Raw genomic sequence first — 27712 nt, 5'->3', positions numbered from 1 at the left:
GTATGTGACCAATAAAATTTGATTTGAAATGTTAGGCTTTCCTGAGAAGAGGACGGCCAAATAGTCCTACCAATAAACATTTATCCATTAGCTAAAGCTAAACTATGCCCTGACACCATAAAACGTCTATCAAAGGTTTGATATTTCAGCACTATCGACAGCGATCGGTATTCTACTTTGTGAGTGGCTGTCTGGCTAACACATTTGATTAATAAATTGGCCGTGAACGCCGACCTTGCAGGGAGCCCTACGAAACTACGTTACTCCAGTGTCCTGAAGACAGCCTTGTCGGTGGTCTGGGTGGTGGAAGGGAGGACATGACATGGACATTGTGCTTCTTCATCAAGCGGAGGAACTCCATGTTGAAGACGTGGCTGCTGTCAGTCCAAATCAAATTGTATTTGTCACATGCGCCGAATACAACAGGTGTAGGTAGACCTCACAGAGAAAGCTTACTTACAACCCTTATCCAACAATGCAGTTTTAAGAAAAATAAGTGTTGAGTTAAAAATAATTAAAGAGCAACAGTAAAATAGCGAGGCTATATTCAGGGGGGAACCGATACAAAGTCAATGTATGGGGGCACAGGTTAGTCGATGTAATTGAGGTAATATGTACATGTAGGAGTTAAAGTAACTATGCATAGATAATAAACAGAGAGTAAAAACGTGTGTGTTGGGGGACCTTGAGCAAGGCACTTAACCCTAATTGCAGGGAGAAAGCTATTTTTACCAGACGTATGCCAGCTCCTGGAGTCTGGGTACATGTCCTGACTGTACTCTTTCAGAGCACCTCTCATTTTCTCCTCACTCCATGGGTTGTGTTTCATCCCTTTTCTTCGGTTCTCTTTTCTTTTTTACTGTACATGGCGTGACGGTTTAACAAGGCTCCTTCCAACAGATACATGCAGTATAAACACAAAGGCCAAGTATGGGGAGCCGACTTAATGTAACGGTCTGTTTGAAAACCAGAGCAGAGCCGTGTGCAAAAGCAGCGCCCATGTGGAGGGGAGAAGGACAGGACCGAAGTAGCGGACCGTGTGCAAACCGCGTGTGGCGCAGAGGACAGACTGACAACAACCAGGCGCCGTCTGAGGTGAGTGGCTGTAATAAAGGACAAAGATATAACCCGTGGAAGATATGTTTAAATACTTCACATGTGTCGTAAAGATTCGCAGTGTGTCTCAAGTACGACCGAAATGTTAATGAATGCAAGGCGAGCTGTTGTGGTTCCTTGGCTAGCTAGCTAACGTTCAATACATTTTCTAACAACGCACTTTGGTCTACTGCGCGCGGGAAAGGTGTAGAGTTTAATTATTTTCCAGATCCAGACTTTGTCTCGAAATAAATCAGCAAATATATTGAACTCACAATTTGAAATTATTTTATAAAACGCATATCGTCTTTGTTTTGGTGTTGTTTACCTAGTTAGCTAGGGTAGATAGATGCAGTGGTATCAAAGACAGTTTCTAAACACCATGTAACATCGCGAGACTTCTGGCAACGCTTGCCAAGCAGGCCGGGATTTGTGAAGTCTTAACTAAGGAAGAATTGTTCACTTCTCAAAATTTCCCCCAAAATAAAGGCACAACCTAGATTCGAGCCAAAGTCTTACGTAGTTGAACATGTTAAGACTACAACCGCGTGAAAGTGACAAACTGACACGTTTTCATTTGAGGCAAAAACAACTTTATATAAGAGTGCCTTTGATTTGACACTTTGCACATGCGTAGTTATGACGGATGTTCTGGGAATGAGCGGAGCAAGCCAATGTCGCAACAATAACAACAATACAGGGACATTCCTGTGAAAACAATGAAATCAGGACATCATTAATATGAGTACAGCGCCAGGAGGCTGAAGAAATTCAGCTTGTCACCAAAAACACTCACAAACTTCTACAGATGCACAATCGAGAGCATCCTGTTGGGCTGTATCACCGCCTGGTACGGCAACTGCTCCGCCCACAACCGTAAGGCTCTCCAGAGGGTAGTGAGGTCTGCACAACGCATCACCGGGGGCAAATTACCTGCCCTCCAGGACACCTACACCACCCGATGCCACAGGAAGACCATAAAGGTCATCAAGGACAACAACCACCCGAGCCACTGCCTGTTCACCCCGCTATCATCCAGAAGGCGAGGTCAGTACAGGTGCATCAAAGCTGGAACCGAGAGACTGAAAAACAGCTTCTATCTCAAGGCCATCAGACTGTTAAACAGCCACCACTAACATGAGTGGCTGCTGCCAACACACTGACTCAACTCCAGCCACTTTAATAATGGGAATTGATGGAAATTGATGTAAAATATATCACTAGCCACTTTAAACAATGCTACTTAATATAATGTTTACATACCCTAAATTATTCATCTCATATGTATATACTGTACTCTATCATCTACTGCATCTTTATGTATTTTTTATTTTTTATTTATTTCACCTTTATTTAACCAGGTAGGCTAGTTGAGAACAAGTTCTCATTTACAACTGCGACCTGGCCAAGATAAAGCATAGCAGTGTGAACAGACAACACAGAGTTACACATGGAGTAAACAATTAACAAGTCAATAACACAGTAGAAAAAAAAGGGGAGTCTATATACAATGTGTGCAAAAGGCATGAGGAGGTAGGCAAATAATTACAATATTGCAGATTAACACTGGATTGATAAAATGATCATGTACAGGTAGAGATATTGGTGTGCAAAAGAGCAGAAAAGTAAATAAATAAAAACTGTGGAGATGAGGTAGGTGAAAATGGGTGGGTTATTTACCAATAGATTATGTACAGCTGCAGCGATCGGTTAGCTGCTCAGATAGCTGATGTTTGAAGTTGGTGAGGGAGATAAAGGTCTCCAACTTCAGCGATTTTTGCAATTCGTTCCAGTCACAGGCAGCAGAGTACTGGAACGAAAGGCGGCCGAATGAGGTGTTGGCTTTAGGGATGATCAGTGAGATACACCTGCTGGAGCGCGTGCTACGGATGGGTGTTGCCATCGTGACCAGTGAACTGAGATAAGGCGGAGCTTTACCTAGCATGGACTTGTAGATGACCTGGAGCCAGTGGGTCTGGCGACGAATATGTAGCGAGGGCCAGCCGACTAGAGCATACAAGTCGCAGTGGTGGGTGGTATAAGGTGCTTTAGTGAAAAAAACGGATGGCACTGTGATAAACTGCATCCATGTATCACTACATGTATCACTAGCCACTTCAAACTTTAAACTATGCCACTTTGTTTACATACCCTACATTACTCATCTCATATGTATATACTGTACTCGATACCATCTACTGTATCTTGCCTATGCCGTTCTGTACCATCACTCATTCATATATCTTTATGTACATATTCTTTATCCCTTTACACTTGTGTATAAGGTAGTAGTTTTGTAATTGTTAGGTTAGATTACTCGTTGGTTATTACTGCATTGTCGGAACTAGAAGCACAAACATTTCGCTACACTCGCATTAACATCTGTTAACCATGTGTATGTGACAAATACATTTGATTTGATATATTCTCTCTGAGTAATATTAACCTGAAATCTACCAATTAACTCATCAAACGGCAAAAACTCCCCTGTTTTGTCTACCAAATCACGTATAAAATAAATACTCTTGTCAAACCAAAGGCCTTTGAAAATGGATTTCCTATTAATTTTAAAACTATATTATTCCTAATCAATGCCTTGTGTGTATGTGTGTGTGTGTGTGTGTGCGTGCGTGTGTGTGTGTGTGGGGGGGGGATTGTGCTTGAATATAATCTTCCAGAAAAATAACATTTGCAGGTGACACAATTTCACAGGTAATTTTAGAGGGTCAAAATCAAATTTAATTCGGAATTTAAGTCCACCAAGTTTATTGAACAGACTGTTAGGGATTTGCTACCACATAGAATTGGGGATTGTGCTTGAATATAATCTTCCAGAAAAATAACATTTGCAGGTGACACAATTTCACAGGTAATTTTAGAGGGTCAAAATCAAATTTAATTCGGAATTTAAGTCCACCAAGTTTATTGAACAGACTGTTAGGGATTTGCTACCACATAGAGGTAGGATTAGACAGACATCATTTCAACCATAATTCTAAAAGCACCCAGAAACGACTCAAAATCAATAGCCTGTAAACCTCCACGATCATAGTCTTTTCACTAATTGTGATTTTCGAATATAATGCGTTTTTATTCCTCCAAACAAATCTAAATAACAGAATTGACATTTTTTTTTATGTTAATAGAAGAAAGAAAGAGGGACTGATTTGGGTACCAGTAAATGCTTCTAGATAAACCATCTGTCTTGGACAAAAGAATACAACCCATAATTGAGATATCAATGAAACTCTCATGGAATTAATCCTATGATTTGATGTTTAAAGGTCCTCTATGTGAAACATTTTTAGTGATAACAATTCCTAAATATTTACCTTCCTTTTTAACAGGTATGGAGGCAATGTTGATGGAGTATGACATCGCCTAGTACAGTGGTTCTCAACTGATTTTGCCTAGGGACCCAAAATTGAAAATGACAATTGAGTCGAGGCCCAATATTATGTACTATTGATTCCATTTTGTAATGTCATATTGCAGTCTGCTTGGGCTGCTTCACTTCAAATCAAATTTTATTTGTCACATACACAGTTAGCAGATGTTAATGTGTGTGTAGCTAAATGCTTGTGCTTCTAGTTCCGACAGTGCAGTAATATGGATAAAGTAATCTAACAATTCAACAACAACAACAACAACCTAATACACACATCTAAAAGGGGTGAATGAGAATATGTCCATATAAGTATATGGATGAGTGATGGCTGAGCGGCATAGGCAAGATGCAATATATAAAATAACTATATACATGTGGTATGAGTAATGTGAGATATGTAAACAGATATGTAAACATGATTAAAGTGGCATTATTTAGAGTTGCATTGTATAAAGTGACGAGTGATCAATTTATTCAAGTGGCCAGTGATTGGGTCTCAATGTAGGCAGTAGCCTCTCTTGAGTTAGTGTAGTTAGTGATGGCTGTTTAGCAGGCCCTCTGAAACTGGCCTTGAGAAAGAAGCTGTTTTTCAGTCTCTCGGTCCCAGCTTTAATGCACCTGTACTGACCTCGCCTTCTGGGTGATAGAGGTGTGAACAGGCAGTGGCTCTGGTGGTTTTTGTCTTTGATAATCTTTTTGGCCTTCCTGTGACATCAGGTGCTGTAGGTGTCATGGAAGGCAGGTAGTTTGCCCCTGGTAATGCGTTGGACCCACCGATCCTGTAGAGATTTTACAGGTTTTTTCAGTGTGTCGCCATGCACTTTGTTGATCAATCTCGAAATCAGCTTTGGGAAACATGTCAATCCTCCTGTTAGAAACATGATTTTCCCAAATGGTAAGCTTCATCTTGAAGGAATCCACTTTGTCCATCTGTTCAAATCGATTGTGCCCCGGTCCCTTTCTTTGGCACATTGAGTGAATTCAGATTAGAGGTCGGCCGATTAATCGGAATGGACGATTAATTAGGGCCGATTTTCAAGTTTTCATAACAATAGGAAATCTGTATTTTTAAAATATTTTTTATATTTTTAATAATAAAAAAAAAATAAAAAAATCATGCCTTTATTTAACTAGGCAAGTCAGTTAAGAACACATTCTTATTTTCAATGACGGCCTAGGAACGAACGGTGGGTTAACTGCCTTGTTCAGGGGTAGAAAGACAGATTTTCAACTTGTCTCCTGATTCTGCCATTACTCTAGGGGTCGTCAACCTTTCTCATGTGGAATGACAATTTATCGTACCATTTCTACCGATCTGCCTGCCAGTTATGGTTTTCAAATGCAAATTTTCATGAAACGGTTTAATTTATTAGAACGTCTTTATATCTCAAAATCATTGTCATGAAGCAGGAGCGGGAGGAGAATGGTTGGGTCAGGTTAAGGGTTTTCTCTTCTCTTTATATAGATCTCTGGCACCCTCTTGATGCATCAAACCTTAAGCTTAAAGCATCAGACCAGCTCAATGCACATAGTTGATTTTATTCAAACACCGGATGTGTCTAAATATGAAAAAATTACATGTTGAAATATTTAGAGAAATCAATTGGTCGAAGAACAGATGACTTTCGGTCTACCAAGATTTTGTTTAAATCGGGGACAGCCCTAGACTGTCTGGCTGTATTAGGGCTGACTGTATGTGTCTGTCTCTCTCCCCAGGTTGTAGGAACTAGTGGAGATGAGTAGTAATGACTGTTTTGGATGCGGACGTACCGGCCACTGGCTCAAGAACTGTCCGAATGCCGGGCGGGGACGAGGCAAGGGCCGCGGGAGGGGGAAAGGTAAGGTACTGACTACATTACAGGGTGGTGATCAATAGACGGGGAAAGGTACTGACTACATTACAGGGTAGTGATCAATAGACGGGGAAAGGTACTGACTACATTACAGGGTGGTGATCAATAGACGGGGAAAGGTACTGACTACATTACAGGGTGGTGATCAATAGACGGGGAAAGGTACTGACTACATTACAGGGTGGTGATCAATAGACGGGGAAAGGTACTGACTACATTACAGGGTGGTGATCAATAGACGGGGAACGGAACTGACTACATTACAGGGTGGTGATCAATAGACACAGAACAGAACTGAATTACATTACAGGGTGGTGATCAATAGACGGGGAACGGAACTGACTACATTACAGGGTGGTGATCAATAGACGGGGAACGGAACTGACTACATTACAGGGTGGTGATCAATAGACGGGGAACGGAACTGACTACATTACAGGGTAGTGATCAATAGACGGGGAACGGAACTGACTACGTTAAAGGGTGGTGATCAATAGACGGGGAAAGGTACTGACTACATTACAGGGTGGTGATCAATAGACGGGGAACGGAACTGACTACATTACAGGGTGGTGATCAATAGACGGGGAACGGAACTGACTACATTACAGGGTAGTGATCAATAGACGGGGAACAGAACTGAATTACATTACAGGGTGGTGATCAATAGACGGGGAACGGAACTGACTACATTACAGGGTGGTGATCAATAGACGGGGAAAGGTACTGACTACATTACAGGGTGGTGATCAATAGACACAGAACAGAACTGAATTACATTACAGGGTGGTGATCAATAGACGGGGAACAGAACTGACTACATTACAGGGTGGTGATCAATAGACACAGAACAGAACTGAATTACATTACAGGGTGGTGATCAATAGACACAGAACAGAACTGAATTACATTACAGGGTGGTGATCAATAGACGGGGAACAGAACTGACTACATTACAGGGTGGTGATCAATAGACACAGAACAGAACTGAATTACATTACAGGGTGGTGATCAATAGACGGGGAACGGAACTGACTACATTACAGGGTAGTGATCAATAGACGGGGAACGGAACTGACTACATTACAGGGTAGTGATCAATAGACAGGGAACGGAACTGACTACATTACAGGGTGGTAATCAATAGACGGGGAACGGAACTGACTACGTTAAAGGATAAATGAAAAGGCAAAGTTTCGTAAAAATGCTTTTAAACTGTAAATTAACGTTCAGGTAATATTCAACCTTCCCATGTAACTCAGTTTCAAAAACAATTATCCTGTTTGGTGTTCCAGGTGCACCTTCCCATGTAACTCAGTTTCAAAAACAATTATCCTGTTTGGTGTTCCAGTGCATGGCCTGTGTGCTAACTTGGCCCTGGGCAGCACTGAGCCTGTGTGCTAACTTGGCCCTGGGCAGCACTGAGCCTGTGTGCTAACTTGGCCCTGGGCAGCACTGAGCCTGTGTGCTAACTTGGCCCTGGGCAGCACTGAGCCTGTGTGCCAACTTCTAAGTCAATTCCCATTGCCACATGTCTAGCAAAGCAATGATGTGATTTTCCAATAAACATGTTCTTCCTGTTCCTCAGATCTGTTCTGCTATCGCTGTGGCGAGCCTGGACACGTCGCCAGGGACTGTGAGAGGACTGAGGATGGTGAGGACGTCTCCAGCTTAGAAAAATGTTGACCACATTTGTGTGTACATCACACCAATTTAGAAGTTTGACTATTAGTCTGATGTTGGGTTAGTGAGATGTTCCTGTATGTGTTAGTTCTCTCCCAGCGTGCTATAACTGTTCTGTGTTTCTGCAGCGTGCTATAACTGTTCTGTGTTTCCGCAGCGTGCTATAACTGTGGTCGTGGAGGACACATCTCCAGAGACTGTAAGGAGCCCAAGAAGGAGAGGGAACAGGTATGTTATAAATGTCATGGCTTGGGTGTTGTAATATTATTATGCAGGCCGGTGTGTTCATGGTAATCAAGTTATTATTAGGTCCCTATAAAATCACTTTATTTTTTTTGCCTGATTCTGTTTTTGTTTTGTGGGGGGGTTGTGTAGTTCCCTTTAATACAAGTGTTCACCAGCCAGAGACTGTTGTTTGGTTAGCAGTGTTTCTGTAGTACAGCCACCTAGCGCTGTTGTTTGGTTAGCAGTGTTTCTGTAGTACAGCCACCTAGCGCTGTTGTTTGATTAGCAGTGTTTCTGTAGTACAGCCACCTAGCACTGTTGTTTGGTTAGCAGTTTTTCTGTAGTACAGCCACCTAGCACTGTTGTTTGGTTAGCAGTGTTTCTGTAGTACAGCCACCTTGCACTGTTGTTTGGTTAGCAGTGTTTCTGTAGTGCTTCTGTGATTGTGCAGAGTTTTCAAAACAAATGACCACTGGATTGATGCAAATAATCTCTATCATTCTGCCAGGTCGGCATAAGCTACTTTGTAGTTAACGTTTAATAGAGGAGGTTTTTGGGAGTCTTTCCCTCTACCAGAAGACGGTTATCATTTGCATTATCTCTAACAGCTGCACAGAGTGTAGACCAAGCATCCGCTGCGCAAAAGTGGGGTTGTGATGGAGACGTGAATGAGGATGTGTTCAACCCTCAGTTCCGAAGCCTCTCTATTCCGTTTGTTTTGTTGCCTTTAAATGTGTGTTTTGTAGCCTAATAGAGTTCACCCAGGATCAGACTACACCTCTCCGTTCTTCGTGGCCTTTCTCAGTTGGTGGATTGGATTGTCTGACTGACCGACTGACTACAACCTTTTTGTATACTATATTTAATTTGTTTTGATGTGATGTATACTGTGATGATTTATGTAGTTAGTTGTAGTTGAGGACTTAGTAAGAGTTGATACGCTTTAAAGTTCTGTGGTAAAATAATTGTTACATTGATTGTATGATTAATACTGGGTTTACGCTACACTTGAATGAACGGACAAACATTGCGTGACAAAGGTCACTGGAGTTCCCTGAACAGGACTGGACTCTTTTTAGGCCCGAGGTACAGAACATTTCTGGAGGAATCAGAACTCATTGTGTTATATTATTATATGTGTGTAATCATTGATGTTGCTAATACAACCCACGCAAAAGAATACAGTTGTTTTTGAAGTTCTTTCCAATGTTTTAAGGGTTTATGAAAAGTTTATTTCCATCCTGACTTTTACATAAGTCCTTTGTATTGGTGTAGACTTGATGGACCAGATGGGACTCATTCCCTCCCAAACCAAAAGGAGAAACCAATGTTTTCTCTGGTAGGCACAACCTACCTGGCACCCCTATAAATAATAACCTCAAGTCAAAACTTTTCAGAAAGTTGCACTGATCCAATCACTGATCTATTTTGTTAGTATCTTATGATTAAACTTCATTTCATAATTTTCACTATGAAAATGTATGCACTCACTACTGTAAGTTGCTATGGATAAGAGTGTCTGCCAAATGATACAGTAAGCTTTCATGAATTTGTTCTGTATTTGGGGACTGTGAAAAGACCCCCGGTGGCATGTCTGGTGGGGTAAGTGTGTGTGTCAGAGCTGTGTGTAAGTCGACTATGTAAAAAAAAGAAAAGATTTTTAACACAATCTTATTTTTTTATTCAACCTTTATTTAACTAGGCAAGTCAGTGAAGAACAAATTCTTATTTACAATGACGGCCTGGAATAAAAAATGTAAATGTTTTTAAATGAATACGTTTATTTTAACTTAATATAATACATAAATAAAATCTATTTAGTCTCAAATAAATAATGAAACATGTTAAATTTGGTTTAAATATTGCAAAAACACGGTGTTGGAGAAGAAAGTAAACGTGCCATGTGAAAAGCTAACGTTTCAGTTCTTTGCTCAGAACATGAGAACATATGAAAACTGGTGGTTCCTTTTTAACAGGAGTCTTCAATATTCTCAGTTAAGAAGTTTTAGGCTGTAGTTATTGTAGGAATTATGATGCGTTGACTATTTATCTCTGTACCATTTGTATTCCAAATCAAATTTATTTGTCACATACACATGGTTAGCAGATGTTAATGCGAGTGTAGCGAAATGCTTGTGCTTCTAGTTCCGACAATGCAGTAATAACCAACAAGTAATCTAACTAACAATTCCTAAACTACTGTCTTATAAATGTAATGTAAATGTCTTATACACAGTGTAAGGGGATAAAGAATATGTACATAAGGATATATGAATGAGTGATGGTACAGAGCAGCATAGGCAAGATACAGTAGATGGTATCGAGTACAGTATATACATATGAGATGAGTATGTAAACAAAGTGGCATAGTTAAAGTGGCTAGTGATACATGTATTACATAAGGATGCAGTCGATGATATAGAGTACAGTATATACGTATGCATATGAGATGAATAATGTAGGGTAAGTAACATTATATAAGGTAGCATTGTTTAAAGTGGCTAGTGATATATTTACATCATTTCCCATTCAATTCCCATTATTAAAGTGGCTGGAGTTGAGTCAGTGTCAGTGTGTTGGCAGCAGCCACTCAATGTTAGTGGTGGCTGTTTAACAGTCTGATGGCCTTGAGATAGAAGCTGTTTTTCAGTCTCTCGGTCCCAGCTTTGATGCACCTCTACTGACCTCGCCTTCTGGATGATAACGGGGTGAACAGGCAGTGGCTCGGGTGGTTGTTGTCCTTGATGATCTTTATGGCCTTCCTGTGACATCGGGTGGTGTAGGTGTCCTGGAGGGCAGGTAGTTTGCCCCCGGTGATGCGTTGTGCAGACCTCACTACCCTCTGGAGAGCCTTACAGTTGAGGGCGGAGCAGTTGCCGTACCAGGCGGTGATACAGCCCGCCAGGATGCTCTCGATTGTGCATCTGTAGAAGTTTGTGAGTGCTTTTGGTGACAAGCCGAATTTTTTCAGCCTCCTGAGGTTGAAGAGGCGCTGCTGCGCCTTCTTCACGATGCTGTCTGTGTGAGTGGACCAATTCAGTTTGTCTGTGATGTGTATGCCGAGGAACTTAAAACCTCTTGAAACTCCCCATCCCGGATCCGGGATCGTGACTAAAGCCTCAGGCTCATTAGCATAACGCAACGTTAACGATTTCTGAAAATCGCAAATAAAATGAAAATAATGCGCCTGCTCTCAAGCTTAGCCTTTTCTTAACAACACTGTCATTCAGATTGTCAAAATATGCTTTTGAACCATAGCAATTGACTAATTTGTGTAAGAGTATGCTAAGCTAGCTTAGCATTTTGAGTAGCATTTAGCACGCAACATTTTCACAAAAACCAGATAACCAAATAAATAAAATCATTTACCTTTGAAGAGCTTCGGATGTTTTCAATGAGGAGACTCTCAGTTACATACCAAATGCGCAGTTTTTCCTGAAAGCGTCTGTGTGTAGGAGAAATCGCTCCGTTTTGTACATCACATTTGGCTACCGAAACGAACCGAAAATTCAGTCACCTACAACGTCAAACTTTTTCCGAATTAACTCCATAATATCGACCGAAACATGGCAAACGTTGTTTGGAATCAATCCTCAAGGTGTTTTTTCACATATTTCTTCATTGATATATCGTTCGTGGAAGCCTGCATTCTTCTCTAAATTCCATGGAAAAATACTTGCAGCTGACTTTTGCGCACCAATTTCGGCGCAGGACACCGGGCGGACACTTGGTAAATGTGGTCTCTTATGGTCAATCTTCCAATGATATGCCTACAAATACGTCACAATGCTGCAGACACCTTGGGGAAACGACAGAAAGGGCAGACTTACTCCTCTCGCATTCACAGCCATATAAGGAGACAATGGAAACAGAGCCTCAAAAATCCTGCTCATTTCCTGGATGCCGTCTCATCTTGGTTTTGCCTGAAGCTCACGTTCTAGGGCACGCACAGAAAATATCTTTGCAGTTCTGGAAACGTCAGAGTGTTTTCTTTCCAAAGCTACAAATTATATGCATAGTCGAGCATCTTTTTGTGACAAAATATCTTGTTTAAAACGGGAACGTTTTTCATCCAAAAATGAAATTGCGCCCCTAGAGTTTCAACAGTTTAAAACTTGCTACTCTCTCCACTACTGTTTCATCGATGTGGATAGGGGGGTGTTCCCTCTGCTGTTTCCTGAAGTCCACAATCATCTCCTTAGTTTTGTTGACGTTGAGTGTGAGGTTATTTTCCTGACACCACACTCCGAGGGCCCTCACCTCCTCCCTGTAGGCCGTCTCGTCGTTGTTGGTAATCAAGCCTACCACTGTTGTGTCGTCCGCAAACTTGATGATTGAGTTGGAGGCGTGCGTGGCCACGCAGTCGTGGGTGAACAGGGAGGACAGGAGAGGGCTCAGAACGCACCCTTGTGGGGCCCCAGTGTTGAGGATCAGCGGGGTGGAGATGTTGTTACCTACCCTCACCACCTGGGGCGGCCCGTCAGGAAGTCCAGTACCCAGTTGCACAGGGCGGGTCGAGACCCAGGGTCTCGAGCTTGATGACGAGTTTGGAGGGTACTATGGTGTTAAATGCTGAGCTGTAGTTGATGAACAGCATTCTCACATAGGTATTCCTCTTGTCCAGATGGGTTAGGGCAGTGTGCAGTGTGGTTGAGATTGCATCGTCTGTGGACCTATTTGGGCGGTAAGCAAATTGGAGTGGTTCTAGGGTGTCAGGTAGGGTGGAGGTGATATGGTCCTTGACTAGTCTCTCAAAGCACTTCATGATGATGGAAGTGAGTTCTACGGGGCGGTAGTCATTTAGCTCAGTTACCTTAGCTTTCTTGGGAACAGGAACAATGGTGGCCCTCTTGAAGCATGTGGGAACAGCAGACTGGGATAGGGACTGATTGAATATGTCCGTAAACACACCAGCCAGCTGGTCTGCGCATGCTCTGAGGGCACGGCTGGGGATGCCGTCTGGGCCTGCAGCCTTGCGAGGGTTAACACGTTTAAATGTTTTACTCACCTTGGCTGAAGTGAAGGAGAGTCCGCATGTTTTGGTTGCGGGCCGTGTCAGTGGCACTGTATTGAGCAAGGCATCCTGGTCTGTGACTGGGCTGGTTTTCTTTTTGTAATCCGTGATTGACTGTAGACCCTGCCACATACCTCTTGTGTCTGAGATGTTGAATTGCGATTCTACTTTGTCTCTATACTGACGCTTAGCTTGTTTGATTGCCTTGCGGAGGGAATAGCTACACTGTTTGTATTCGGTCATGTTTCCGGTCACCTTGCCCTGATTAAAAGCAGTGGTTCGCGCTTTCAGTTTCATACGAATGCTGCCATCAATCCACCGTTTCTGGTTAGGGAATGTTTTAATCGTTGCTATGGGAACGACATCTTCAACACACGTTCTAATGAACTCGCTCACCGAATCAGCGCATTCGTTAATATTGTTGTTTGACGTAATACGAAACATATCCCAGTCCACGTGTCCCCTTACACTGTGTATAAGACAGTAGTTTAGGGATTGTTAGTTAGATTACTTGTTGGTTATTACTGCATTGTCGGAACTAGAAGCACAAGCATTTCGCTACACTCGCATTAACTAACCATGTGTTTGTGACAAATAAAATTTGATTTGATTGGGTGGACCAGCGTTGAACAGACCTCAGCGTGGGAGCTTCTTGGTTTAGCTTCTTTCTGTAGGCAGGGATCAACAAGATGGAGCCGTAGTCAGCTTTTCCAAATGGAGGGCGGGGGAGGGCCTTATATGCACCGCGGAAGTTAGAATAGCAATGATCCAAGGTTTTACCAGCCCTGGTTGCGCAATCGATATGCTGATACAATTTAGGGAGTCTTGTTTTCAGATTAGCCTTGAAAAATCCCCAGCTACAATGAATGCAGCCTCAGGATGTGTGGATTCCAGTTTGCAAAGAGTCAAATAAAGTTTGTTCAGAGCCATCGATGTGTCTGCTTGGGGGGAATATATACGGATGTGATTATAATCGAAGAGAATTCCCTTGGTAGATAATGCGGTCGACATTTGATTGTGAGGAATTTTAATTCAGGTGAACAGAAGGACTTGAGTTCCTGTATGATGTTGTGATCACACCACGTCTCGTTAACCATAAAGCATACGCCCCCGCCCCTCTTCTTACCAGAAAGATGTTTGTTTCTGTCGGCGCGATGCGTGGAGTAACCAGCTGGCTGCACCGACTCCGATAGCGTCTCTCCAGTGAGCCATGTTTCCGTGAAGCAAAGAACGTTACAGTCCCTGATGTCCCTCTGGAATGCTACCCTTGCTCGGATTCCATCAACCTTGTTGTCAAGAGACTGGACATTGGCGAGTAGTATGCTAGGGAGTGGCGCGCGATGTGCCCGTCTCCGGAGCCTGACCAGAAGACCGCTTCGTTTGCCTCTTTTACGACGTCATTGTTTTGGGTCGCAGGCTGGGATCCATTCCGTTGTCCTGGGTGGAAGGCAGAACACAGGATCCGACCCGGGAAAGTCATATTCTTGGTCGTGCTGATGGTGAGTTGACGCTGCTCTTCAGTAGTTCTTCTCGACTGTATGTAATGAAACCTAAGATGACCTGGGGTACCAATGTAAGAAATAACACACAAAAAAACAAACTGCATAGTTTCCTAGGAATGCGAAGCGAGGCGGCCATCTCTGTCGGCGCCTGAAGGGTTGTCCCAAGACACCTTCAGTAATATTGAGGTAACTTAATTTGACACCATCAGAATGCACACATTGTGCCTTATCTGACAGACAGTTCCCAAACCACTTGCAAGAAACCTGTTCGAGGCCCATTTCAGACAACCTTTGAATGAGTAGGGGATGGTCGACAGTATCAAAAGCCTTGGATAGGTTTATAAATATGTCAGCACAGTGATTCCTATGATCTAAGCAATTTAATACAACATTTAAGCCAAGCATAGCAGCTGAAACAGTGCTATGTCCAGGTCTAAAACCAGACTGGTGCACATTAAGAATATAATTTCAAGTTTAAAAAGTTCGTAGCTGAGAGTTTGCCAGTGTTTCTAATATTTTTGCAATGCATGATAGTTTAGAAATCGGATGGTTGCTATCTCGGTCAGATGGACCCCCACTTTGTAAAGGGAAGGATATGTTCCAACTTCCAGATCATGTATAGCATCAGTAGCCATTGTTAAATAAAAAATGTGGGTCAAAGGTTATACAATGAGGGGGCAGACAGCTGCAGTAGAAAGAGATCAGCTCCTGTGGATTCGTTTGCATAACTTTTTTGCAATTGAAATGTTTCAAATGGAAAAAAGAGTGAGTGGAGGGGCATTATTCTTAACTATCTTTTTAGCAGTGAATAAAGGACTTCCTAGTAGAACTTGAGGTATTTTCAGAAACCATTCTTTCAAACAGATGGCCAGCTGAGGAAAAATGGTTATCAAAAATACCACAAATGGGATTTGACCACTTTCAAGAATTTAACTGGATTTCCACCACTCTCAGATACACAATTCAATCTGTCAATGTAGCCTTAGCCCAAGCTAAGTTTCTTACCTTCATCTCTTATATGGATCATGCTTATCTACATGTCTTAAAGTAATGACGGACTGTCGTTTCGCTTTGCTTATTTGAGCTGTTCTTGCCATAATTCCACAAATGTACTTTTATGAAGGCGCACCTGTTAATATTTTAAATGCATTCCAGATGACTACCTCATGAAGCTGGTTGAGAGAACGCCAAGAGTGTGTAAAGCTGTCATCAAGGCAAAGGGTGGCTGCTTGAAGAATCTCAAATATAAAATATATTTTCATTTGTGGAACACTTTTTTGGGTTCCTACGTGATTCCATATGTGTTATTTCATAGTTTTGAAGTCTTCACTATTATTCTACAATATGGTAACTTTTTACTGGTAGTGTACATAGTACCGTAAAACATGAATTAATACAAAGTACAGTAATACATAGTACAGTACAACGGCTGGCCATGCCTTCCTCCTGGCTACTCCAACCTCGGCCAACAGCTCCGCCTCCCCCCCTCCGCAGCTACTCTCCCAAGCCTCTCCAGGTTCTCCTTTACCCAGATCCAAATAGCAGATGTTCTGAAAGAGCTGCAAAACCTGGACCCTTAGAAATCAGCTGGGCTTGACAATCTGGACCCTCTCTTTCTGAAACTATCCGCCGCCATTGTCGCAACCCCTATTACCAGCCTGTTCAACCTCTCTTTCATATCGTCTGAGATCCCCAAGGATTGGAAAGCTGCCGCAGTCATCCCCCTCTTCATAGGGGGAGACACCCTGGACCCAAACTGTTACAGACCTATATCCATCCTGCCCTGCCAGTCAACAAACAGGTCACTGACCATCTCGAATCCCACCGTACCTTCTCCGCTGTGCAATCTGGTTTCTGAGCCGGTCACGGGTGCACCTCAGCCACGCTCGAGGTACTAAACGATATCATAACCGCCATCGATAAAAGACAGTAAGTACTGTGCAGCCGTCTTCATTGACCTTGCCAAGGCTTTCGACTCTGTCAATCACCATATTCTTATCGGCAGACTCAGTAGCCTCGGTGTTTCTGATGACTGCCTTGACACAATTTACCTAGTTAATATTGCCTGCTAACATGCATTTCTTAAACGAAATATGCAGGTTTAAAAAAAATGTACTACTGTATATTGATTTTAAGGAAGGCATTGATGTTTATGGTTAGGTACATTTGTGCAACAATTATCACATGTGCTTTTGTTAAATCATTGCCCGTTTGGCAAAGCTGAAGTAGGCTGTGATTCGGTGATAAATTAACAGGCACCACTTTGATTATATGCAATGCAGGACAAGCTAGTTAACCTCGTAATATCATCAACCATGTGTAGTTAACTAGTGATTATGTGAAGATTGATTGATTGTTTTTTGTAAGGTTTAATGCTAGCTATCAACATATCTTGGCTCCTGCCATAAGGTCCTTTTGATGCTGCACTCGCATAACAGGTGGTCAGCCTGCCATGCAGTTTCCTCGTGGATTGCAATGTCATCAACCATAATTGGCGTCCGATTACCGATTTGTTAGGAAAACTTGAATTCGGCCCTAGTTAAATCGGCCATGCAGTAAGTCGGCCAGTCAGATGTGCAGCCAGACTTATTAGCCACTCTTTTTGCCCCATCTTTCAACCACACAGTTGATTAATTCCTCATCAATCCATGGGGCCTTAACAGTTCGAACAGTCAGTATCTTAACAGGTGCATGTTTATCAATAATTGGATGAAGCAATTTAATAAATTAATCAAATGCAGCGCTTATTCACATCAGACCAGCATCTGGATGCTCCTCATCACATCAGACCAACTTTAACATCATCCACATAAGAGTCACAGCTAAATATTTTGTATGATCTCTTATACGCTATTTTAGGCCCAGCATTTGGAACTTTGGCTTTCCTGGATATAGCTATTATATTGTGATCACAGCATCCAATGGGTACAGATACAGCTTTAGAACAAAGTTTTACAGTATTAGTACAATGTGATTGATATATGTGGATGATCTTGTTCCTGTTGTGTTTGTAAACACCCTGGTAGGTTGATTTAATAACCTGAACCAGATTACAGGCACTGGTTACAGTAAGAACAGCTTGATGAAAACCAGTCAATATTCAGGTCCGCAAGAAATTAGACCTCTCTGTTTACATCACATACACTATCAAGCATTTCACACCTTATTTAGATACTGACTGTTAGCACTTGGTGGTCTATAGCAACACCCCGAAAGAAAAGGCTTTAGATGTTTAAAAAAAATATATATATATACATACATACATACAGTGGGGCAAAAAAGTATTTAGTCAAATCAAATTTTATTTGTCACATACACATGGTTAGCAGATGTTAATGCGAGTGTAGCGAAATGCTTGTTCAGCCACCAATTGTGCAAGTTCTCCCACTTAAAAAGACGAGAGGCCTGTAATTTTCATCATAGGTACACTTCAACTATGACAGACAAAATGAGAGAGGAAAAAATTCAGAAAATCACATTGTAGGATTTTTAATGAATTTATTTGCAAATTATGGTGGAAAATACGTATTTGGTCACCTACAAACAAGCAAGATTTCTGGCTCTCACAGACCTTTAACTTCTTCTTTAAGAGGCTCCTCTGTTCTCCACTCGTTACCTGTATTAATGGCACGTGTTTGAACTTGTTATCAGTATAAAAGAAACCTGTCCACAACCTCAAACAGTCACACTCAACTCCACTATAGCAGAGAAGGTACGGTGGGATTCGAAATGGTCAATGTTTGTTAACTTGGCTTTCGAAGACCTTAGAAAGACAAGGGAGGAAAGATATAGGTCTGTAGCAGTTTGGGTCTAGAGTGTCTCCCCCTTTGAAGAGGGGGATGACTGCGGCAGCTTTCCAATCTTTGGGAATCTCAAACAATACGAAAGAGAGGTTGAACAGGCTAGTAATAGGGGTTGCAACAATTTCGGCAGATAATTTTAGAAAGAGAGGGTCCATATTGTCTAGCCTGGCTGATTTGTAGGGGTCCAGATTTTGCAGCTCTTTCAGAACATCATTCCTGAACGGTATGACGTCATTGAGAACGTCATTCCTGAACGGTATGACGGCTGCGTGGTCCCAAAGTGTTTATACTTGCGTACTGTTGTTTGTTCAGATGAATGTGGTACCTATAGGCATTTGGAAATTGCTCCCAAGGATGAACCAGACTTGTGGAGGTCTCCAATTTTTTTTTTGAGGTCTTGAATGATTTCTTTTGATTTTCCCATGATGTCAAGCAAAGAGGCACTGAGTTTGAAGGTAGGGCTTGAAATACATCCACAGGTACACCTCAAATTGACTCAAATGATGTCAATTAACCTATTAGAAGCTTCTAAAGCCATGACATAATTTTCTGGAATTTTCCAAGCTGTTTAAAGGCACAGTCAACTGAGTGTATGTTAACTTCTGACCCACTGGAATTGTGATACAGTGAAAAATGACTTGTGTCATGCACAAAGTAGATGTCCTAACTGACTTGCCAAAACTGTAGTTTGTTAACAAGAAATTTGTGGAGTGGTTGAAAAACGAGTTTTAATGACTCCAACCTAAGTGTATGTAAACTTCCGACTTCAACTGTATATACAGCAACACCTCCCCCATAAGCATGTCTGTCTCTTCTATAGATGTTTTATCCTTGTATTGTTACTGTTGTATCATCAAATTAATTATCTAAGTGAGCCTCAGAAATGGCTAATATATGAATGTTATCTAATTTTTGCAAGTTATTGATTTCATTAACCTTATTTCTAAGGCTACATATTTTAATGAGGAATTTTCAGCCCTCACCCTGGTAGCTTATCAGAGATAAGAATATGGAAAAGAGAAAATAAAGCAAGAGAAAAAATATACATTCAGCAGTCCATTAATTAGTTGGTGTGTGTGTGTGTGCTGCGGGGTTGAAGCTACGAAGCCATAGGCTTGGCTCTCTAATCCCTTCCAGGAGGGAGGGTGGACAGTGTGCCTGTCATAGCAGATGTAAGCAATGTCTCGAAGCGCTTTGTCAGCTTTCATGGCTGGGATAAGTTCTTTCCTCTTTTGGGGCACAGCTTCAGGATAGTCCTCGTTGAGGAAGATATACATTCCTCTCAAGATCTTGGCTCTTTCAAGAACCGCTACCTTGTCCTTGAACCTCAGGAACTTGACCACTATCGGCCTTGGTCTGTCACCTGGGCCGGTGGGCGGTGGTGGGCTTTCCAGTCCTGTGGGGCGCGATCCACCTCAATCTTCTTGTGATTCATCTTCAATTTCTCAGATCATTTCCCTCACTTTGTCCTCAGACTCCGTCCAAGTCTCATTTGGAGATTCTGCAATTCCGTCCACAACCATGTTGTTCCGCCTTGATGGTCCCTTGAGATAATCTGATTTCTCCATCATTGTTATCATGGATTCACATACACACCTGTTCCTCAGGTCCTGAACCTCTCTGGTCAGGTCGTCCATTATTTTAGTAGTTGAATCCACCAGTATTTGGACATAACACTTTAAAATATTTTCTTGTTGTAACAACTGCTTTTAGAACTCTTTTTACTTTTAAAAGATCCTTCACCTGTGGTTTAGAGACACCTATCAACGGTACTCCCGCCAGCTTTGGTCTTTGTCATGGTAGCAATGTAGGTTATACTGTTACTCCTCTCAGTTCCAGACAGGACAGGTTATACTGTTACTCCTCTCAGTTCCAGACAGGACAGGTTATACTGTTACTACTCTCAGTTCCAGACAGGACAGGTTATACTGTTACTCCTCTCAGTTCCAGACAGGACAGGTTATACTGTTACTCCTCTCAGTTCCAGACAGGACAGGTCATACTGTTACTCCTCTCAGTTCCAGACAGGACAGGTTATACTGTTACTCCTCTCAGTTCCAGACAGGACAGGTTACAGGTTATACTGTTACTACTCTCAGTTCCCAGACAGGACAGGTTATACTGTTACTACTCTCAGTTCCAGACAGGACAGGTTATACTGTTACTCCTCTCAGTTCCAGACAGGACAGGTTATACTGTTACTCCTCTCAGTTCCAGACAGGACAGGTATATACAGTTCCAGACAGGACAGGTTATACTGTTCCTCTCAGTTCCAGACAGGACAGGTTATACTGTTACTCCTCTCAGTTCCAGACAGGACAGGTTATACTGTTACTCCTCTCAGTTCCAGACAGGACAGGTTATACTGTTACTCCTCTCAGTTCCAGACAGGACAGGTTATACTGTTACTCCTCTCAGTTCCAGACAGGACAGGTTATACTGTTCCTCCTCTCAGTTCCAGACAGGACAGGTTATACTGTTCCTCCTCTCAGTTCCAGACAGGACAGGTCGCAGGGAAGATTGAAAAAACAAACAGCAGGGCTCTAGACAGCCACAAGCCCGGGAGAGTCCGCTGTCCCAGCCGTAATGGATAACCACGTTGCAGGCTGCTTTCAAGCCCTCAAGAAAAAACCCTGCTGGCTTGATAGCCTAGCTGCTAGCTAGCTGCCTATCTGCTCTGCCAAACGGCTCCTCAGACCGGTACTTGGTTGGCAGGATGACTGGACATGTAGTAGTGGTCCCAGCAACTGATGCTGACTGCATCTGGATTCCGTCCATATTTTCCACAATGCAGATTTTATAGGCCCCTAATATAATGCAGGTGTTTTATCACTGTGGCAAGGCCGGTGATTATATTCTTAATTGTTATGTTATATTATAATGTTATATTGCAGGTCTGTTATAACTGTGGCAAGGCCGGCCATGTGGCCCGGGACTGTGACCATGCCAACGAGCAGAAGTGCTACTCCTGTGGAGGCTTCGGACACATCCAGAAGGGCTGTGACAAGGTCAAGTGTTACAGGTGAGTTAACGAAGATGCACACCATTACTAGGACACATCCAGAAGGGCTGTGACAAGGTCAAGTGTTACAGGTGAGTTAACTTGTTGAGTGTAGGGGACAGTATTTTCGTTTTTGGCTTAAAAAAACGTACCCATTTGAAACAGCCTATTTCTCAGGCCCAGAAACTAGAATATGCATATAATTGTCAGACTATGATAGAAAACACTCTAAAGTTTCCAAAACTGTCAAACTATTGTCTGCGAGTATAACAGAACTGATATTGCAGGCTAAAACCTGAGGAAAATCCAAAAAGGAAGTACTGTCTTGCCTCCATTTAAAGGGATATCAACCAGATTCCTTTTTCCTATGGCTTCAAGGTGTGGGCAGTCTTTAGACATAGTTTCAGGCTTTTATTTTGAAAAATGAGTGAGAAAGAACCCAGAGTTTTTAATGCGCAACAGCCATTTTCTCTCTCTCTCTCCTATGAAAGAAGCTACATTCCGGTTGACAAATTATCGATTATATATTGTAAAAACAACCTGAGGATTGATTATAAAAAACGTTTGACATGTTTCTACGACCATTACGGATACTATTTGGAATTTCCGTCTGCAATGTCGTGACCGCTCGAGCCTGTGGATTTCTGAACATAATTCGCCAAACAAATGGAGGTATTTTGGATATAAAAATAATCTTTATGGAACAAAAGGAACATTTATTGTGTAACTGGGATCCTCATGAGTGCAAAAATTTGAAGATCATCAAAGGTAAGCGATATAATTTATTGCTTTTCTGACTTTCGTGACCAATCTACTTGGCTGCTAGCTGTTTGTAATATTTTGTCTACTGAGAGAGATGTTCTTACATAAACGCTTGGATAGCTTTCGAATAAAAGCTTTATTGAAATCTGACATGCCAGGTGGATTAACAACAAGCTAAGCTGTGTTTTGCTATATTGCACTTGTAATTTCATGAAAATTTAATATTTTAGTAATTTAATATGAATTTGGCGCGCTGCAATTCAGTGGATGTTGATTAAAATGATCCAGCTAACGAGATGGGTGCGTCAAGAAGTTAACGAAGATGCACACCATTACACTGGCCAGTATACCTTGTAAAAAATAAAAAAAAGTAGTATCGCTAAGCTGCTTCCCTGTGATATGTTTGAGTTGGAGCAGCCATGAACAGCTTTATAAATGGACATCAAGAATCTGTCTGTCTGTGTGTGTGTGCGTGCGTGCGTGTGTGTGTGCTGACCAGCAGGTAGGACTAATGTGTCAGGTACAAATCAGTTGGAAAGGTGATGTTTAGGCCTGATACCAAAAGATGAGACATTATAGCATTCTTGTTTAAATATCAGGACATAAAACGTTGTCCCGAATAACAACTGAATGAAAACACTCTCCCTTCTCTTACCTAAACCTCATCTCTCCTCTCTGTCTCCCACCAGGTGTGGTGAGATCGGCCATGTTGCCGTCCAGTGCAGCAAGGCCAGCGAAGTCAACTGCTACAACTGCGGAAAGTCTGGTCACCTTGCTAAAGAATGCACCATCGAGGCCACGGCCTAGCACTCTGTTGCCTTCCTATGCCCCTCCCTTTTCACATGGATGGTTGTATTATTTTGTCTGAATCGTCCCCTCTGGCCCACGGCAGGCTACGGAGGATAGTCCCACACCAGTTCGCTGGAAAAGCAGGACAGGGGGTGAAACATCCACTTTCTGCATTTAATCAAACATGTTTGTTTAGTTTGGTAGAGGTTAATGTATAATGCTTGTTAAAGAACCCCCTTTCCATGCCACTGGTGACCAGGGATGAATGATGAGTGGATGCCCTCTCTACCAGGTCTGGGAAACCAGCACTTAGTGAGAGTGAGTGGGTAGGAAGTCTGAGCTTCCCATAAAGATTGACTTTGTTTTAGTTTTCTTGAACAAAACGGAGTCTACCTGCAATAGAGTAACTGACGTGCGACAGCAGCCACGGCCAGCGGTCATTATGTTTACGGTTCAGTCCGACGGCAGCATGTAGGCAGGCAGGCAGACAGACAGATAGATGGCAGCATGCAGACAGGGAGATAACATCCCCTAACACTGTATGAATACTGTGAGAGAAATTACAAGATTATGTTATAATACTTTTATTGCATCAAATGGCTGTTTTATGCAACAGAATAGAGGGTTCTTATAACTCTATTGTGTCTGTGTGAACTGAAAGTGGGCCTCTGGGAGATATAACACTGACAGGAGATTTCCGATGTCTTTTGGGTGATATAACCTAAAGAGACTGCATTCCATAGCATGACTTAATGTTTCTGTTCTTTCTGGTACCAGGGAGAGATGACCCCAGGGCCAGACCCTGGTCTCTACTGTTTTTACAGCAGATACTTGTTATTCACAGCAGACAGTATTGTTCATACTAATCTTAACCTTGTGACCCAATCCATACATTTGTTGTTCGTCATGTAGACTGAAAGGGGTGTATCTTGGCTGTAAAAGACCTTTGTACTTTTGTCTCGGGGCTCTCAATGAATCATCTGGGGGTGATTCGTCGACCAGCCATCGTTATCGTAGAGCACTCAATCGATTCACTTTATATTTGTGTGTTGTATTGACCTGCTCCCTTATTAACAAGTGAATAAAGATTTAGTTTAAGTATAACTCTTGACTTGTGATAAGTTTCCCTCATTTGATTGTAAAGAAATTAACCAACACAATAGACAGTCATAGCAAATTCATCAAATAAATGATTATCAATTCATAAAAGGTGCATTTCTTTGAACAGTGTCAGTTGCTGAATGTCCAGATCACTGTAGAAAGAGTTTTGATCCCATGATTGGAGCAAGGTGATGTATTATAACCATGGGGAAAGATGAAACTTCAACAAGGAATGAGTAGATAAGAAAATCTAAATTTAATTTTTTTTGTACAATATGTCACTTAGACTACTGTAAAAATATATATATAATTTGCTTGTTCTCCGTTTAAGTGGAAAAGTAATGCAACTGAAGTCCTAGAATATTAAAATGTCTAATGTAATTTTAACCTGAATAAAGCACAGGAAGGGAAGTTAGACTGAACATTCTGAGTTCATATCTTCAAACGGTTAATTGCTGATGTATTCTGTTTATTCACATTGATGTATAATGACAACACGAGGCATCCCTCAGCAGCCTCCACTGATTGACAAGCATGTTTACAAACTACAAGTACATACAGTATTTTTCTTGCTGTCTCGTGGAGTATTGATGACACATTCTACATGTGTGAAGAACTTTGATTTGGTTAAGTGAGTTTTGATCTATCATAGCTAAACAAGGTGTAGGGCGTTCAGTACATTTTTCACACGATTCTACATGTCAAATCAGTGCTCGCACTATTCACAAATTTCGTTCACGAAGTACTCAGCCAGCAAATTATATTAGCGTGTCTGAGCCCTTTTAAAGTTGCTGCGCTAGAACTAGTTAAATGAGGGTTACACGGAACCCAAACCGGTTGCGAGCGTGCGCTATCGTGCAAAAATGTATTTTGTCCCCCTACACCAAATGCGATCACGACACGCCGGTTAAAATATCAAAACAAACTCTGAACCAATGACATTCATTTGGGGACAGGTCGAAAAGCATTCAACATGTATAGCTAGTTAGCTTGCACTTGCTAGCTAATTTGTCCTATTTAGCTAGCTTGCTGTTGCTAGCTAATTTGTCCTGGGATATAAACATTGAGTTGTTATTTTACCTGAAATGCACAAGGTCCTCTAGTCCGACAATTAATCCACACATAAAACGACCAACCAAATCGTTTCTAGTCATCTCTCCTCCTTCCAGGCTTTTTCAACTTTGAACTTATATGGTGATCGCACTTTATATGGTGATCTACACTTTCATATAGTATTACCATGACAACCAGCAAAACAGTTTCTTTCAATCACCCACGTGGGTATAACCAATGAGGAGATGGCACGTGGGTACCTGCTTCTATAAACCAATGAGATGGGAGAGGCAGGACTTGTAGCGCGATCTGCATCAGAAATAGGAGTTCTATTTTAGCCCTTGGCATCGCAGACGCTTGTTGGCAAGCGCGAGCAGTGTTGGTGCAATAATTGAATAACATTCTATTTCTAAATTTATTTTGCGGCGCGCGCGACGTGTCCGGTCTGGTCAGCATGTTAGACCTTTTGAGTTGACCTAAGAGAGTAGAGTTTAAATTTATTTTACCTTTTATTTAACTTAGCAAGTCAGTTAAGAACTAATTCTTATTTTCAATGACGGCCTAGGAACAGTGGGTTAACTGCCTTGTTCAGAGGCAGAACGACAGATTTGAACCTTTTCAGCTCAGGGATTCGATCTTGCAACCTTTCGGTTACTAGTCCAACGCTCTAACCACTAGGCTACCTGCACCCCTGAAGAAAGAGGTTGCCCCCCCACCTGCCCTTTGGTGCAGAATGAAAAGAGACTGTTCTAATTCTTGTCATCTGGAGCTATCGATCCGTTTCAGCACCACAGAGAGTACCTTCTCTTATCAGATTACTAGGGGTACAGTATGAAAATCAAGGCTATGTACAGTTATAAGAACCAAGTAGTAAATACGTACGAGAAAAGAAGAGAAAAGACCATGTAACCAGGGAAATTATGCACCCCACAGTCTGAGTTGGTACAAAGTAGGGGGGTTGGAGATTTCTCCAGTCTGAGTTGGTACAAAGAATGGGGGGTTAGAGAATTCTCCAGTCTGAGTTGGTACAAAGAATGGGGGGGGGGTAAACGGGCACTCCACACCTCACCACTACCTCTCTCTCCTGACAGCCTGAGTAACCTGGCACTCCACACCTCATCACTATCTCTCTCTCCTGACAGCCCGAGTAACCTGGAACTCCACACCTCATCACTGGAGTTCCCGAAGCAGAGGAAGAAAAAGGACTAGGGTTAGGATTGGGGGATAAACAGTTAGGACTGGGGGATAAACAGTTAGGACTGGGGGATAAACATTTAGGACTGGGGGATAAACATTTAGGACTGGGGGATAAACAGTTAGGACTGGGGGATAAACAGTTAGGACTGGGGGATAAACAGTTAGGACTGGGGGATAAACATTTAGGACTGGGGGATAAACATTTAGGACTGGGGGATAAACATTTAGGACTGGGGGATAAACAGTTAGGACTGGGGGATAAACAGTTAGGACTGGGGGATAAACAGTTAGGACTGGGGGATAAACAGGACTGGGGGATTAGGACTGGGGGATAAACAGTTAGGACTGGGGGATAAACAGTTAGGACTGGGGGATAAACAGTTAGGACTGGGGGATAAACAGTTAGGACTGGGGGATAAACAGTTAGGACTGGGGGTTAACCCGTTTGGATTGGGGATAAACAGTTAGGACTGGGGGATAAACAGTTAGGACTGGGGGATAAACAGTTAGGACTGGGGGATAAACAGTTAGGACTGGGGGATAAACAGTTAGGACAGTTGGGGGATAAACAGTTAGGAGGACTGGGGGATAAACAGTTAGACTGGGGATAAACAGTTAGGACTGGGGGATAAACAGTTAGTTAGGACTGGGGGATAAACAGTTAGGACTGGGGGATAAACAGTTAGGACTGGGGATAAACAGTTAGGATTGGGGATAAACAGTTAGGACTGGGGGATAAACAGTTAGGACTGGGGGATAAACAGTTAGGACTGGGGGATAAACAGTTAGGACTGGGGGATAAACAGTTAGGACTGGGGGATAAACAGGACTGGGATAAACAGTTAGGACTGGGGGATAAACAGTTAGGATTGGGGGATAAACAGTTAGGACTGGGGGATAAACAGTTAGGACTGGGGGATAAACAGTTAGGACTGGGGGATAAACAGTTAGGAGGACAGTTAGGGGGGATAAACAGTTAGGACTGGGGGATAAACAGACTGGGGGATAAACAGTTAGGACTGGGGGATAAACAGGTGGGGGATAAACAGTTAGGACTGGGGGATAAACAGTTAGGGGGGATAAACAGTTACAGTTAGGACTGGGGGATAAACAGTTAGGACTGGGGATAAACATTTAGGACTGGGGATAAACAGTTAGGACTGGGGGATAAACAGTTAGGACTGGGGGATAAACAGTTAGGACTGGGGGATAAACAGTTAGGACTGGGGGATAAACAGTTAGGACT

The 27712-nt window shown here is 42.3% G+C and overlaps 1 protein-coding gene across 3 annotated transcripts; it reads left to right on the top strand.

The window, feature by feature from the left end:
• Window positions 1–987: 987 nt before the first annotated feature.
• cnbpb (CCHC-type zinc finger, nucleic acid binding protein b) lies at window positions 988–26493 on the top strand. Of its 3 annotated transcripts, XM_064967081.1 has the most exons (7): window positions 1024–1095; window positions 1904–2142; window positions 6200–6321; window positions 7925–7990; window positions 8177–8247; window positions 21458–21585; window positions 23016–24219. In XM_064967081.1, the coding sequence occupies exons 3-7, from the start codon at window positions 6219–6221 to the stop codon at window positions 23131–23133; spliced, it is 486 nt and encodes a 161-aa protein (XP_064823153.1). In that variant the 5' UTR covers window positions 1024–1095; window positions 1904–2142; window positions 6200–6218; the 3' UTR covers window positions 23134–24219. The 3 variants fall into 3 exon arrangements, with proteins under 3 accessions (XP_064823154.1, XP_064823152.1, XP_064823153.1); XM_064967082.1 differs by lacking the exons at window positions 1904–2142; window positions 23016–24219 and adding an exon at window positions 26412–26493 and having other exon boundaries at window positions 988–1095; XM_064967080.1 differs by lacking the exon at window positions 1904–2142 and having other exon boundaries at window positions 988–1095.
• The last annotated feature ends 1219 nt before the right edge of the window (window positions 26494–27712 follow it).

Source organism: Oncorhynchus masou, chromosome 5 (assembly GCF_036934945.1).
Source record: "Oncorhynchus masou masou isolate Uvic2021 chromosome 5, UVic_Omas_1.1, whole genome shotgun sequence".
Lineage (NCBI taxonomy): Eukaryota > Metazoa > Chordata > Actinopteri > Salmoniformes > Salmonidae > Oncorhynchus > Oncorhynchus masou.
This window is presented reverse-complemented; position numbering and strand designations above follow the sequence as displayed.

What these genes read in the sequence shown, in the direction of transcription:
- cnbpb (XM_064967080.1), top strand. Translation starts at nt 6,219, where the DNA reads ATGAGTAGTAATGACTGTTTTGGATGCGGACGTACCGGCCACTGGCTC. An exon ending in CTGTGAGAGGACTGAGGATG is followed by an intron (nt 7,991 to 8,176) that starts GTGAGGACGTCT and finishes GTGTTTCCGCAG; the next exon opens with CGTGCTATAACTGTGGTCGT. An exon ending in CCAAGAAGGAGAGGGAACAG is followed by an intron (nt 8,248 to 21,457) that starts GTATGTTATAAA and finishes GTTATATTGCAG; the next exon opens with GTCTGTTATAACTGTGGCAA.